This window comes from Oryx dammah, unplaced genomic scaffold (assembly GCF_014754425.2).
Source record: "Oryx dammah isolate SB20612 unplaced genomic scaffold, SCBI_Odam_1.1 HiC_scaffold_18, whole genome shotgun sequence".
NCBI classification, from domain to species: domain Eukaryota; kingdom Metazoa; phylum Chordata; class Mammalia; order Artiodactyla; family Bovidae; genus Oryx; species Oryx dammah.
Genome location: NW_024070202.1, coordinates 103,342,438 through 103,358,196, shown reverse-complemented (window position 1 = coordinate 103,358,196; position 15,759 = coordinate 103,342,438). Strand labels below are relative to the sequence as shown.

General features: G+C 42.0%; 1 protein-coding gene across 1 annotated transcript in view; it reads right to left on the bottom strand.

Annotated features, from left to right (window-relative positions):
- Positions 1–15,759, bottom strand: part of TBXAS1 (thromboxane A synthase 1) — a 169,422-nt gene that overhangs the window by 130,408 nt on the left and 23,255 nt on the right. The window contains exon 2 of the mRNA XM_040259992.1: positions 699–792. Coding sequence (XP_040115926.1) covers positions 699–792 — 94 coding nt within the window. The remainder of the gene's footprint in view (positions 1–698; positions 793–15,759) is intronic.

Genomic DNA, 15,759 nt, shown 5'->3' with positions numbered 1-15,759 from the left:
CTATCTGTGGGATTCTCCACCCAAGAATACTGGAGTGGGTTGCCGTGCCCTTCTCCAGGGATCTTCCCAACGCAGGGATTGAACCCACATCTCTCACATTTCCGGCATTGGCAGGTGGGTTCTTTATCACTCACGCCACCTGGGAAGCCTGCTCTTCTCTCTTTCTCACAGCAGTGCTCCCTGGTGCTCCCCAATCTCCACTTTTTAGTACAGGCTGCTCCCCAAGCTGTGCCCTGTTTCTCATATAGTGCCATCATGAACATCATTGCTCCCACCTGGTGTGGGTCTCCTTGTCTTTGTGTCTATCGCTCCTGAAGACCCCCTCCTCCAGGAAGTCCTCCAGGATGACTCTAGCCCTAACGGATCTCCCCCTCCTCTGAAGGACAAACCATAGCTGCCATGTCTACCACCCACACTAGCACTAGGGCATGGGAAATTTTTACTTTCTTCCACATCCCAGGGCCCGGCACACTTAGACAGTCATTAAAAGGGTTTCTGCATGAATGACAGGATACCAGGACTCTATATGCATTGATGAGTGATCAGTGATGGATTGTTATCATCACGTGAGAATTGATGCAATTCACACACAGACCTCCCTGAGTGTGGGCGACCTGAATGGAAGCAATGCTTTGTGGATAAAGCTGCTCTCGCCTCAGAGCATCTTATATCAGAACACAGTGCAAGGCAACCCTTACCTGGCGGAAAAACGCTAAGTTTCCAATAAAAGGAGAAGGCTTGGGATGTCTGATGCCCAACTTCTCTAGTCTTGAAAACGCTGATGTGGAGTACCTGAGGGAAAAAGCACGTTTTAAAAACTGAGACACAGGTTCACACTTTTGGCCGTATCAGATATCAGCTCTCCAGATGTAAGGGTAGGAGAAGTTTCCAGGTGACATCTTAGGACTGATGAGATGTAGGCCTAGAGGTGTGCGAGTGGCCTGAGCTCAGTAAATTCCTCTTGATTAACAGGCTAGAGATTAAGACATCCTCAGATGTCTTAGCTGAAAGTCCCTTTAGAGATGATGTAGCCCAAACACACCTTCCCCACCTACAATTTCTGTCAATAAATAGTATTTAAAACTGCACTTTGGGAATTCCCTGGCAGTTCAGTGGTTACGACTGCACTTTTACTGCCAAGGGTCTGGGTTCGATCCCTGGTCAGGGAACTAAGATTCCACAAGCTGCACAGCATGGCCCCACCCCACCTCCAAAAAGCTGCATCTCTGCCCATTTCAGCTCCTCAACCTTTAAATCTACCGTCAACAATTCTCTTCCAAGTTGAGGCGAAAAAAGTAACAATGGCAAAAATCAGTTCCCTGCTCAAATCTGTGGTTTTTCTTGGTCAAATTGACCCCTGCACATAATTTATCCCTCATCACATTCCATGACCTAATAGAGAAAAATAAAAAAAAAACAAGGAAGGAGGGGACACTCTGTGGAACAAGACCTCATCACCAGCCATTTGCAAACCCTCTATGTCTTTGTTTCCATGGCCTGAGACCATACGGGAAGCATATTTTCCTAGCCCCAAATCAGGAAACATGGCCCCACAGATGTCTGTGCCACCGTCCAGGAGAAAACGACAGTTTGAGAAGTGCAGTGTTGCTGTCAAAACATTGGAATTACTGGGATATTTCGACAGTTTATGGGAACAGAGGGATAACACAGTGAAAGTAAAAACTAGCTTAGAAAAACCTGGGCATATGGCTGTAATCCCTAATCAGCCAGCCAATTATGTCAAAAGTTCAGTTATTTCAGAAAAATTAATGAATCAAACTGAGTGTTTAGCATCATACAAAGATCAGCCAAATCTCAGTTTTGGAGCAAGGGAAAATATAGAGAATATCCATTCAGTCAGACTTCATAGGAGCACTGGAACTTGAAGAATCCTGCAGCTCCAAGCCTCACTTATCATTAGAAAGATGGAATGTTTGCTGTAGACTCTGACCTTCCCTTTCTTGCCTGCAGTCCAATAAGGAGCAGTTAAGCACATTGCAATGAATACTCAAATATTCAGGGAAAGGGCAACAGGTTAATTGTTGATTTGCATTACTTTGAGCAATGTTGCCTACCTTTAAAGTGGCCACTGGGAGAATCAAGCCAGGGTGAAAAGGGAAGGTGGGTTCTGCTCCCAGTTCTCCAGACCAAGGTTTCCCCTGAGTGGCTGCACTATTGGGTTTGAATGGGTCCCCAGGACATCACATTTAAGTCCACGTTCAAGGGTAATTACAAACCACACTCGAGAGCCTCGTGTGAATTACATGGACTAGTCATGCCCACATTCCTCTTCATTAGTGTGTATGCCAAAGGTTGACAGCAGAGTGTGTAAAAGTATTTCAAGTAGACTGTGATGTTTTAAATAACCCCCTTCACACTTAAGACGAAAGACCAAAGGTGACTTACCAGTCTACTTAACACTTCCCTCAACGGCCTCAAATCTGGTTTCTGGTTCATTTTTTCATCAATTTTTATGAATTATTTTCTAAAATGTAATCTCTAATGGGTAGAAAGAAATATGTCGATCTTAGGCCACGTAATTACATCTTAATTTTGTAATTAGATGTCTTGATTGTCTAATTAAAGGACAAGAAGTCTGTGCCTAATTACACATGCTAATTATCATGCAAGCCCATGCCCTAATTATGTAACTCCACTTACAAAAATACCGCTTGTGTGTCTCTGCACAAAATTCAGACATTTCCAAACATATGGCATCAGCAGAGAATGTTCTGGACATAACCATAAACTTCACTCTGCAGCCCAGAGTCAAGTATAGAAATGAAGCATCTTCAGCTAGGAATGGGCCAAATGTTGCCATCAGTAACTAGAGACCTCGCAGGAGAATCAACAGTGAGAGATCACTGCCTCCAGACTTCCGAGCAGAATTACAAAGTGCGCTCCATTTGTCTTGCTCGCAGTTCCTCCTCTGCATCCATGTTTCATATTCTCCACTCCCAGACTCTCCTATGTCAGTCTCAATAGGTTCTTAACCCAGAATCCATGGACTCTAGGAATTAGGGGTTGAATTGTGTCACCCCTCCAAAAATCAGTAGAATTCCTGTTGCCAATATACTATCTTATTTGGAGATAGGGTGGTTGCAAATGTGATTAGTTAAAGATGAGGGACTTCTCAGGGGTGCTAGTGGTGAAGAACCCACCTGCCAGTGCAGGCAATGAAAGAGGTGCAGATTCAATCCCTGGGTCGGGAAGATCCCCTGGAGAAGGACATGGCAAGGCACTCCAGCATTCTTGCCTGGAGAATCCCATGGACAGAGGGGCCTGGGGGGCTACAGTCCGTGGGGCTGCAGAGTTGGACGTGACTGAAGCAACTTAGGAATGATGACGGTCATACTGAAGTAGGGTGGATCTCTAAGCCACTGTGGCTGGTGTCCTTACAGGAGGATACCCCATGTCCTTACAGGAGGATGCCCCGTGTCCTTACAGGAGGATGCCCCGTGAAGACATGAAGACACAGGGAGAACGCCCTGTGATAACAAAGGCAGAAATGGGAGTTACGTGGCTGCAAACCAGGAAATACCAAAGGTTGTCAGCAGATGACTAGAAGCTAGGGAAAAGAAGGATGGATTCTCATCTCCAGAGGGAACATAGCTCTGCAAAAAGCCTTGGTTTCAGACTTCTGGCTTCCAGAATTGTGAGACAAACTCTGGTGTTTTAAGCCCAGTTTGTGTTATTTTAATATGGCAGCCCTAGGAAGCTGGTACACCAGGAATACCCATGAATGAGTTTAGAGTCAATGAAAAAAGATTTTCTGAAAAATTTCCTATTACCTTAAAAATTATCATTTTGAAAGAAATTTCTTTTTTGTCTCAAATTATGTCATCAAGTCCTGAGCTGTTAGTAAAGAACTGGCAGGGACTTCCTGGTGGTCCAGTGGTTAAGATTTTGTGTCTCCACTGCATGGGGTATGTGTTCAGTCCTTAGTCTAGGAACTGAGATCCTGCATGCCACATGGTGAAGCCAAAAAAAAAAAAAAAACCAGTTCTGGTGGCCCAGGATGCTAGTAAATCAGATAATATTCAGCCATCATGTGGCTGCCGTGTTGCGATATTTAGAACAGCTTATCTGACGGGAATTAATGCAAGTGTATTCCACAATTATGATCTTGAACATCTATCATTGTTTACATGAAGGATACTTAACTTGGAAAATGACAATGGAAAGTATATGAAGTAGCTTCAAATAGCATTCTTTGGTTTTATGCTTATAACAAAAGTGTCATTTATCCCCCAAAGGATTCAAACCCTGCAGTTCCAGTGTCGCTCCTTCTACTCTCCATTCTCAAAACACAAACAAAAACAAAAAAAAACACATGGAACCACATGGGATTGTTTTCAACATAAGAAATTCCCCAGTACTTTGTCTTCTGCAAGACAAAGCCCTTTCCTGATGTATTCAACAAGAGTGGTCAACCAGCTGCTCAGCCAAAGAAGCCACTCGTAATAAACTGAGGGATATTTTGATAAATTATATATTACACTGATATATTATAGAGATGACTGAGCTGGTTGCATTGAAGTGAGGGTCATTCAGTTCTGTCTGATTCTTTGCGACCCCATTGACTGTAGCCCTCCAGGTTCTTCTGTCCATGGGATTCTCCAGGAAAGAACACTGGAGTGGGTTGTCATTCCATTCTCCAGGGAATCTTCCTGACCCAGGGATCGAACCCAGGTCTCCTGCACTGCAAGCAGATTCTTTACCATCTGAACTACCAGGGAAGCTGAGATTAAAGCCAAAGCAGTAAAGAGTCAAACCATGGTCTGCTCTACAAGTTTCCCTCACTGTTTATCTTAAGCCGCAGCCATAGAGGACTTGGCTTTTCCCTGCTTTGGGGAGCCACAGATCCTCAGTCCATTCTTTATGTCTTCACGATCCCTATCAAAGAATTTCTACTTAGTGAGCTGCTTTTGGAAATTTCGGAGGCTACTGATATTTTTTGAAATAGCGGAAGATTCCTTTGGCAAATAGCGATTTCCCTGGGATAAAAATCATGGTGTGCCAGGAAGAGATGAAGCCCAAGGGTGCCAGGTAATCCACCTGTCCCACCTCTGGAGAAGAAAAGGCTTTTGTCATGGTTACTCACACACAGCCATTAAATGCTTAGCCAGCAATTCCATAAAAGGCTGTGTGGCCACATGGGAAACTTTATTAGATAAGGACTTACATTTTTGGCTCTTCAAAAGATTTTAAGACACAGGAGCAGAAGATGAGATTTGCCAGCTTTCCAGAAAATAAATCTTGAAATGCTTGACAGAAATTCGGGCAAAAGAGCTAGAAATAGCAGGGAGAAAGCCTATTCCTGTTTTATTAAAATTGTAAATTTTTTCTGAATGTATTTTTATGTATTTGAGATCCTAGTCTCTGTAATTTTTTTCTATTTCTTTCCTTTTCTACTTTTTCCATTCAAAATAAGGAAGACATCTCCATATTATAAATCCCTTATGAATATTATTTTATGGTTGTATATTCCTCTTGTGGACATATCAAAGTTTACTAAACTATCTTTATTGTTAAATATTTAGGATGTTTTCAGCTAATTTAAGTTAGACCACTACAACTTTATACATCAAACTCTTCCAATATTTTACACATGAAGCTTTTCTGGATCTGAAATCCCTGAGTCACTGGTTTTAATTGTTTTCCAGAAAGTTTGCCCCAGTTAGTCTCAGCGTCAGTGTACATCCATTTCACCAAACACTCTCATTAAATTTTTCCGAGTTTTGTAGACACATCCATATATCATCATCTCGATGTCTGTACTTTTTTGAGAGAAAACGTTTTTTGCCATTGCTTTTCCTCCAATTTCAAAAATATTTTCCAACTTTGAAATTCTCCTATCTTTCCCCCTTCTTCCCATTACAGTTTATCTAGGGGGCAGGCGGAATTGTGCTACACCGATTGGTTAAAGAATTAGCTGGGAAACGAGCAGTCGTCAATAGGTGACTGCAAGCTGACGGCAAGCACATATTTGGGCAGGGAGAGGAGGACACGCAGATGAATTCTGAACAGCTTTTGTTTAGCAAATAACTAGCTGCACCCTTGTTAGCTGACTGAATTGTTTTCTTCTTCCTTCCCCTATTCTTCCCCTACAACAACGCTTAAAGAAACTGTAAGTATACAAATTGCTTCTTCAACCATGTCTCAGGACAGGAGTTCATTGGAAATAGAATTTCTCTACGAGATAGTCTCAGTTCCTCTTTTAGTGCCTCATTTCTTTTTTCACATCCTCATCTTCACATTTGCTGCCCTCTCTTGAGACCCGTTCCCTTAAGACCTTGCCCTCAGGACTGGAAACCATCCAGTGCACGTTCACTCATGTGTCAGTTAGTAGCAGTTAGAGAAGCTCGTAAGATTATGAACTGCAAAGCAGAATGTTCATTAACTTATAAGAGTAGGTGTCCTTTTCCAGGAACAAGATGCTGATGTATCTACTCAGAGTACATCCTTTTCAGGTACTTGAGAAGTCAAATCAGTCATCAGAGAGTGATGTGTTAAGGCAGGTTCTGCAATAAGAGGTGGCTCATCAGAAAACATATGTCACTGGGACCCTGGGAAAAATAATCCTGCCCCACAGCTGAGTGCACTTCTATTAAGGGTTGGCAAAGAGACCCACCCTTCTCTCCACTGATTTATAAGGCTGCCTCCATCCATGTCCAACTCTTTGCGACCAACCCTACGGATTGTAGCCTGCCAGGCTCCTTTATCCATGGGATTCTCCAGGCAAGAATACTGGAGTGGGTTGCCAAGCTTTCCTCCAGGGGATCTTCCTGACTCAGGGATCGAACCCATGCCTCTTATGTCTCCAGCCTTAGCTGTCAATTTCTTTGCTACTAATGCCACCTGGGAAGCCCTGGCTCCACCCTACACCCTAGGAATATCGGAGCTCTGATCTATTCTGACTGTCTAACTTGTCCCAGTGCCTCACTATTTTAACTATTATAACTCTGTAACACCTTGTAATATCTTACTTTCTCCCATCAATTTTAGAATTGATTAGTCTAGTTTGATGAAAAATCCTCTTGGAATTTTTGTTGGAATTGCATTAAATTTATAAATTAGTACCAATGTTATTACAACCCTGAGTCTTCTCGTCTATGTATATCTCTCTCCATTGACTCATTCTCTGTCCTTTGTAACATTGTCTAATTTTGTGCACAGAGAGTATCTTTTTTGCTATGTACATATATTGGGTTATTTTTATTGCTCATGTGTAGGAACATCATTTGTGCTTTATGTCAGTCTTGTAATCAAGATCCTTCTAAAATTTCTTATTAGTTCTTCTGGTTTACATGTGGATTCTCTTTGATTTCTTACACTGACAGTTATATTTTATACAAACAATATCAGTTTGTTCTCTTTTTCCCCTAATCCCTTTATCTCAATTTTCATTTTCTTATCACACTGGCTAAGACATTTAGTACAAAGTTTAAAAGATGCAGTAAGAGAGAACATCTTTTTCTTGTTCCTGACTCTATAGGAATGTATCTAATGTTTTAAAATTAAGTGTAAGATTTTGCCATAGATTTTTAACAGGCGCCCGTTATAAAGGACATTCCTTCCATTCCTAGTTTGCTTGGAAAAGTTTTCCTTGAAGAGTCTTGCTATAGGTTTGTCTATCTTTTCAAAGCCCCAACTTTCTGCTTTTGTCACTCATTTCTACATTTCTCTTTTTGCTGTTTTTATATGTGTTTTATAATTTTATGCTCATTTTTAAAATTATGATCTTCCTACTATTTTCTTTGGGTTTATTCTTAGTTCTTTATTTATTTTTTTTCTTTCAGCTTCTTAAGTTAACAACGTGGCTCACTTATTTTCAATATTATTTTATTTCTAATAAACGCATTTAAGAATATAAATCTCCCTCTTCTTACTTGTTTAGCTGCAGCCTATGCATTTTGAAACCTACTACTTTCATTGTTTGATAGTTGCATTCTAATAGGAGACTTCTGAATATAAAATGAGCTGTAAGATGTACACAGGCAAAACTCAGTGGGACAGATATTCTGGAATTGAATTTCCCATTGTTTTTCAATTCTGTTCAACCTTATCCATGAAATTAAGTAACAGTCATTATAATTTGTTCCCAACGATTCAGGAAAGGAGACTGTTTACAATCTTCATTCTTCTGGAAAAAAAATAGAGGACCACTGAACAAATACACAAACATCTGCCCAATGTGCAGTTCTTTCTCCAATAATAGAAGAACCACAAAAACGTTGTTGCTGTTCAGCCGCTAAGTTGTGTCCAACTCTGTGACCTTAGGATTGCAGCACGCCAGGCTCTCCTGTCTTTCACTGTCTCCCGAAGTTTGCTCGTTGTAGCTATTCGTCTGACAACAATTTTGTCACAGCACAAGAAAAATACATTTATATCAACAAAGAGAGGCTGCCCTAGTGGCTCAAACCATAAAGAATTCACCTCCAGTGCAGGACACCTGGGGTCAATCCCTGGGTCGGGAAGATCCCCTGGAGAAGGAAACGGCAACCCACTCTAGTATTCTTGCCTGGAGAATTCCATGGACAGAGGAGTTTGGCAGGCTACAGTCCATGGGGTCGCCAAGAGTTGGACATGACTGAGCGACTAACACACACACTCACCATTATTATAATTTTTAACCTTCCCTATGTACCAGAGATTATGCGAAGAACTCTCTATACATTCTCCTGTATGAGCATTCTAACAATTATATAAACGTAGGCATAAATATTCTTCTTATATTACTAAGAAATTACTGCTTAAGGAAATGAATTAGCACCCCCAGGGTGGCAGGGCTGCTAAGAGATTGAGGCAGAGAGGAACCCAGGTCTGCCACATTTCAAGCAGGTGCCGTGTGAACCCTACTATCCTGTTTCTTCCTGTCCTCTAAGGTAGGGTGTTGTTGACAAACCACTGCATGAGAACAAGCAGAGGATATACTGAGAACAAGGGCAGGCAGGTTTCTTAGAAACCAAAGGTATAATTATAACAGATACTAATTAACTGATGACCATAATGAGAGAGAGAGCGTCTTTGCCTTTCTAAAGCCAGTGCCTTCACTTCTGCTTTTACTCAGAATTCTCAACTGTTTCTTTTTTCAGTTGCACCAATTTCTCCTTTTCTACTGGATCACTGCTATCAGTATACAGACATATTCTAGTGTCTTCTATTTTAAAGAAAAGTAAAGCAGACTCCTGTGATTCCAGCCCTTTCCTTATTTTCCCATATTTTTCTTTTTTTCTTCCCAGTAAAGCCTCTTAAAAGCATCATCTAGAAATGTTCTCTTCCTCTTCTATACCCTATTCTCTTCTCCATCTTCCCAACTAGGTTTCTGCACCCACCACTTAAGTGGAAGTGGCCTTGTCAAGGTCACTTGTCACTTGTCCAAGGTTTTGATCTTGTTTTTCTAATAATTTCTAGCTAGTTTTGTTTTTATTTTTTCCACTTGCTCTCAGCAGCATTTTGATACAGATAAACACTTCCTTCTTCCTGAAACATTCTCTTCTCTTGGTTTCCATGACATCACACTTCCTACCTCAGGGGCTGGCCCTAAGAATCTTTTCTGGCTCCTTTCCTTCAATTAGTCCCATCACTTTCAACACCATCTATATGTCAATAACTTCTACGTTGTTATCTCTAGCCCCATTCTCTCCACTGAACTCATCTCTATCCAGACATCACCTTGGCTGCACTCTTTTGATGTTTATTAGGCATGTTTTAAATTTCATAATTTGTTTGCTTATTCCCTTGTTAGGCTCCCCTTGTAGCTCAATCAGTAAGAAATCCACCTGCAATGCAGGAGACCCAGGTTTGATTCCTGCGTCAGAAAGATCTTGTGAAGAAAGAAATGGCAACCCACTCTAGTATTCTTGCCTGGGAAATCCCATGGACAGAGGAGATTCATGGGGTATGGTCCATGGGTTCACAAGAGTCAGACATGACTTAGCAACTAAACCATCACCATTCCCTTGTTGTTGACATGTAAATTATTTTCAATTCAATATAATTCAATTCAACACAGAATTCTACAATAAATATCTTTTGCATATGAAGCATTTTACCATATGACTTTTAAAATTAAGTTAGACTTCAAGTCATTACATGATTGATCAAAGCTATCATGGCTTTAAAGGTCCTTGAACATACTGAAAACTGTCCCTCAAAACTCTACTGATTTCCAGTCACATAGGTGTGTACAGAAGCATTGAGTTCAAAACCAGGAAACTGTTTGGGGCTCTTAAAGTGGTAATATAGAGAGCTCACTGTGCCCTGGCTGGTCCTGCCTAAACTTGCCTTCTCCGAGCCAGCCTGGTGGATTGGATACTGTCCAGTAAAGCTGGCCCTGGGTATCAAGGCAGTCGGGTCACCCACTGGAGCGTTTTGGAAGTTCTAGCCCCGACATTAGGGGAACCTGGAAAGGCACTGCTGTCTACCCATCTAGTGTCCAAAATACCTGGGTGATCATGGTTTTATTAGGTGTTTTAAACTTATATCTAAATCTGAACTCAATTTCCCCCCTAGAACTCTATCTCCTCTTTCATCTCTATATCACTGTTACAACCACAACCAACCAATTGCTCCAGCCAGAAACCTCTGAGACGTGGTGCGTGCTGACATGTTAAGTCGCTTCAGTCCTGTCTGACTCTGTGCAACCCCATGGACTGTAGCCTGCCAGGCTCCTCTGTCTATGGGTTCCTCCAGGTAAGAATACTGGAGTGGGTTGCCATGCCTTCCTCCAGGAGATCTTGCCAACCCAGGGATCAACCCTCATCTCTTAGGTCTCCTGCATTGGCAGGTGGGATCTTTCTCAATAGGGGGTGTGTAGTTATTTAAAATATGACAATCTTTCCCAATTGGAGGGTTACACATCTCCCCTTTATTTCCGTAAGGCTTGATCATGTGGCTTTCTTTGGTCAACAGATCATGAAAAGACACCACGTGTTCTACATCCAAGTGGAAGCTTTGAGAGCCACATGTGATGAGCTTTTTGTCCTTTTCTGTCTGCCCTGAGGCCTGTAGTCTCCCAGATGAGAGCTGGGTCCTGCAATGGAGATGATGAGGGGTAAAGAAGGAAGTGGTCCATGACAGATGTTTAGCATGACCAAGAAATAAATATTTGAGTATGTAAATCACTGAGATTTGCTGCAGGCATGAAGGGAGTCAGTTGTTACCCAGGCAGAACTTATCTGAAGCTGACTGATTTTAGACATGCTTAATTTTTCTCTCTTATTTTTCAAACGATCTATCAGCAAATAATTTTAGCTCCATCTTCAAATTAGCTCCATCTCCATATCTGCCCACTTCTCTCCATCTATTCTCTTTCTACCCTGGTATAAGCCAGGGTTATTTGCTAGCATCTTGCATATGCATTTATCCACTGAGCCATCAAATCTGCTCCTGGGAATTTGCTCTACACATATACTTTTACATAAATATGTACTGAGGTATTTATTTTTAACGTGTTTATAACAGCAAAAAATTGGAAACAACCTAACTGCCCATCTGTTTAAATAAATTATGATGCATCCGTTCAATAATATGCTATGCAACAGAGATGGAAAGTCATCAAAATACGCTAGTACATGAAAGTAGTAAGATGCGGAAAATTGAGTTTAGTGTGCTTCCATTTATGTAAAAAAATGAGGAGAAAAAAACCTAACATTATTTATATTAGCTTTTATGTTTATTAAAAATATCTCTATAAGTCTAAATAAGGAGTTAATTGAAGAGGTTACCAGTTGCACAGATGGAAGGAACAGTGGGGATGACAGTGGGCAGGAAGGAGATGTTTAGTTTGATGTTTTAGTGTGGAAAGTGCAAAAGGAGATGAAAGAGTAAAATGAATTCCCATGTACCTACCATTCTAACAATTATCAACTTGTGGCCAATCTTGTCTCAGCTTTACACTTCTACCCACCTCATGCCCAGACTTTTATGAAGCAAATCTATGACATCACATCATTCCAACTGTAAATATTTCTGTACCCCTTTGCTAAAATATGACTCTTTCCAAAAATAACCACAGTATTACTATTAGAATTAAAAATAACAATAGTTCCTTAGTATCTTCAAATAGCTAGTCAGTGTTTCAATTCCCCCAGTCGTCTCACAATTTTTCTTTATAGTATGTTTACTGAGTGAGAATCTAAGGTCGATAGCTTGAATTGGGTCATCTGACTTTAGATTCTCACTCAGTAAACATATTACAAAGAAAAATTGTGAGACAACTGAGGAAATTGAAACGCTGACTAGATGTTAGAATTGGGTCAGATGTCTCGTAAGTATCTTTAAGTCTTTAAATCCTCCTTCCTATTCCACCCCCCACCCCCATTGTCCCTCTTGCATCTTTTACACAACAAAACCAGGTAGTGTCTCATAGGGTTTCCCACACTCTAAATTCTGCTGGTTGCCTCCCATGGTGTAGTTTAACCCGTTCTTCAGTCCTAGTGAAAAGTAAAAGTGTTAGTCTCTCAGTCGTGCCCGACTCTTTGCAACCCCGTGGACTACAGCCTGCCAGGTTCCTCTGTTCATGAAATTCTCCAGGCAAGAACACTGGTGTGGGTTGCCATTCCCTTCTCCTCGGGATCTTCCCAACCCTGGGATTGAACCTGGGTCTCCTGCATTGCAGGTGGACTCTTTACCATCTGAGCCACCAGGGAAGCCCCTGCAGCTGGATCTAAACCCTGATTCCTGAATCTGTCTGCACCTGGAGAAGCTTCAAAAACTTCTGGTGCCTGTGTCCCACTCACCCCATCCCCACCCCTACCCATATGCCGAGGTAGTAACTTAATTGCCTGGGGTGTGACTTGGGCTTTGGAATTTTTATAAGATCCCCAGGTGTTTCCAGTGTTCAGCCACGTTTAGGAACCACTGATCCAGAGGCTTTTTCTTCAAGACTACACCAGAGGAGGTTCATAATCTACTTGTCTCTTTTATTATGACCTGAGCAGCTGTGAGGATTATCACCTGAATCCATTCATGCACCAGGGGCTGCAAAGTCATGTTATTCCTTCTCCATTTACCAGCTGGAATAATTCTGAATTGGCCCTCCTCTGCTAGGGACAGTTTACACGAGAAAAGTAGGATCAGCCTTGATTCTTTGCTTTTATTGTTAGCGTTCGAAGTAGTGAGTTGATTCTGTAGCATCTTACATTGGGTACACATGCTATTTTTGTATCGTTATGAACTCATGAATTTAAATTTACTTGATGTGTTTTGATCCACTGCCATGATTCAGCTCCCACACCAACTTCTATGGTGTACAGATGACTGTGTTTTAGAGTATTTTGATGTGTTTTGATCTACTGCCATGATTTTTCTAGATTTTTCAGGGAAAAAAATCTAAAAAATCTAGATTTTTCTAGATTTCATGATTTTCTAGATTTTTCAGATTGCCCCATCTTTGGCTAGGGGGAGCACGTATAAGTTTGTTCCTGAGTACTTTTGGGGAGAACTGCTTCCCCACGTTCTGAAATGACAAGTTGTTCCAGGTACATCTTGTACATTTCTTGCCCTAGACCTGAATCAGCCATTTTCCTGAGAAACCGTGTTTCCTTTCAGTAGAAAACTGTCTAGGGGCCATAACAGGAAGAAGACTTCTCACTCTATTTTGGTAATACTTCATGATACTATGTTTGAGATGTCAACCACATGGATGCCGATTCAAAAACTTAAATAGATTTTAAAATGTGTTAACTGAACCTCTTGTAATTAGCATTATTTTAAATGTATAGTGATACCTTACATAAAGGACCAATGTGGTGAATCCTATCAGAAATTAAGGAATTGTTTAATCTTTCTCAACTGCATTAGTTTCCTATGGTTGCTAAAACAAGTAACCACGAGTGTAGTGGTTTAAGATAACACAATTTATCTTGCAGATCTGGGGTCCAAAGTCCAAAATTAGTCTCTCTAGTCTGAAGCTGAGATGTCAGCAGGATTGGTTCTTTCTGTGGGCTCCTGGAGAGCTTCCATTTTTTGCATCCTTAGCTTTCGGCCACATCATTCCAGTCTCTGCTCCCAGATGTCACATCAACCCCTCTACCTGACTCCTCCTGCCTCCCTCTTATAAGGACCCTTCTGATCACATTGAGGGTCCACCCAGGGAATCAGGATACTCTCCTGATCTCAGGACCCTTAAGCACATCCTCAGAGTCCCTTTTGCTGTGTAAAGTGGCATTCACAGGTTCTGAAGATTAGGATGTGGACATCTTTCAAGGCCATTATTCATCTCCCACACCAGTTTCTATTGTATACAGATGACTGCCTTTTGGAGTGTGCTTGAAAATAAGAAGTGGCTGGGGTGGAGGCTGAGGTTCTCAAGGCTTCCTGTTTAGAGAAAACTGATGAGCCAGCTGCTGGGGGAGGGCGGGGAGGGGCCGCCTAGAGCTACCACAGCACTCAGCCTCTCTCAGGCACGACTAAACCAGGCTTGGGGGCCCTACCACCCAAACAGATAAGTATTTTAAAGAAAAGACTACAGTTTACAAACATTCATGCCATCCAGTTGTTGGTTATTGTAGTGCATAGAATTAGCCAACTTTTCCAGCTTTATCTCACCTTGCCAGGGCAGGAGAGTCGAGTCAACAAATCTCAGTTGGCATTAAGAGGTTAACCTTCTAAATCAACATCTTGACAATTTTTGCCATATCTGCAAATCACCTAGGCTAGCACTTGCTTCCCACTTTCTTTGATATAGACATAAATAAAAGGTAACTTTATGTCATGACCATAAATGAAAACCATTACCACTTCCATAAAGAAAAACTAAGAGTAAAAATAAACACTTTACCATGGGACATTTTAAAGCCCAGGAACTCCCTAAAGTGATCTTGCTGGCCATGGATGGTCCACAAGGATGATGCCGGGAAGATGGGGTTCTCAAGGCTGGTCCAAATGGGCCACATTTTCAAATGTGCTCTGTCTAGGTTGCCTTGGCTCAGCTGACAATCTAACACCGCAGCTGGGAAGCAATGAAGGAGTCTCAGTCCTCTCTCAAAGGACTGAGATGTGGAGAATCAGATCTAATGGATCTTGTGTATTTCATTTCTAAGAACTAAAGAGAGTTGGTCTGCTTTTGACATTGGATTTACTCCAAACTGTGATAGCAGTTTACCTTCACAAAGGGGAGGAGTCCTGGAATGACACCCTTCATCACTGTCGGCTGATGGTAACCATCATGCTACAAGTGACACGTTACGAAAATGATGAGGCAGACACACATTGTCTCCTACAAGCCAGGCATGTGCAAAGCACCGGGGGAAGCTACAGGGAGGCGGTGCTTACAGCCTTGTGGACCCAACACGCATCCAGTGGCTAATGACAAGCAGCCAACACAGTATTTACGTGATGACCCTTGCAGCAGAGGAGTGCCACGTGTCAGAGGGTGTGCCAATTTAACTGTGTTTTGATCACTTAAGAGCACTTCTTCTGTCCAGCTACTGATGGGACATATTTGTCGAACTTGAAAAAAAGTGGCAAGTGGTCCTTAGGCTTATTGTTATTTTCCCCCAAGGCTAGTTTTCCAAAAGCAGGGCCCTCCAAAGCAGACCAGTTTCCAAAAATCTATGAAACTGAGGACAGCGGTGCGAAAGCTGGTGCGAGAAACAACTGTGTCACTCATGGCAGGCGAAGGAGCCGGGAGAGGCTGCTGCTTGGAGAGGAGGGGTGTTCCAGGGGGCCCCCCACCCTGGGAAGAGCCAGCTCTGGGGGTTCCTATGGAGGAAGCCCTGGCCGCTCTGCGCTCTGCTTCCCCAGGCGTGC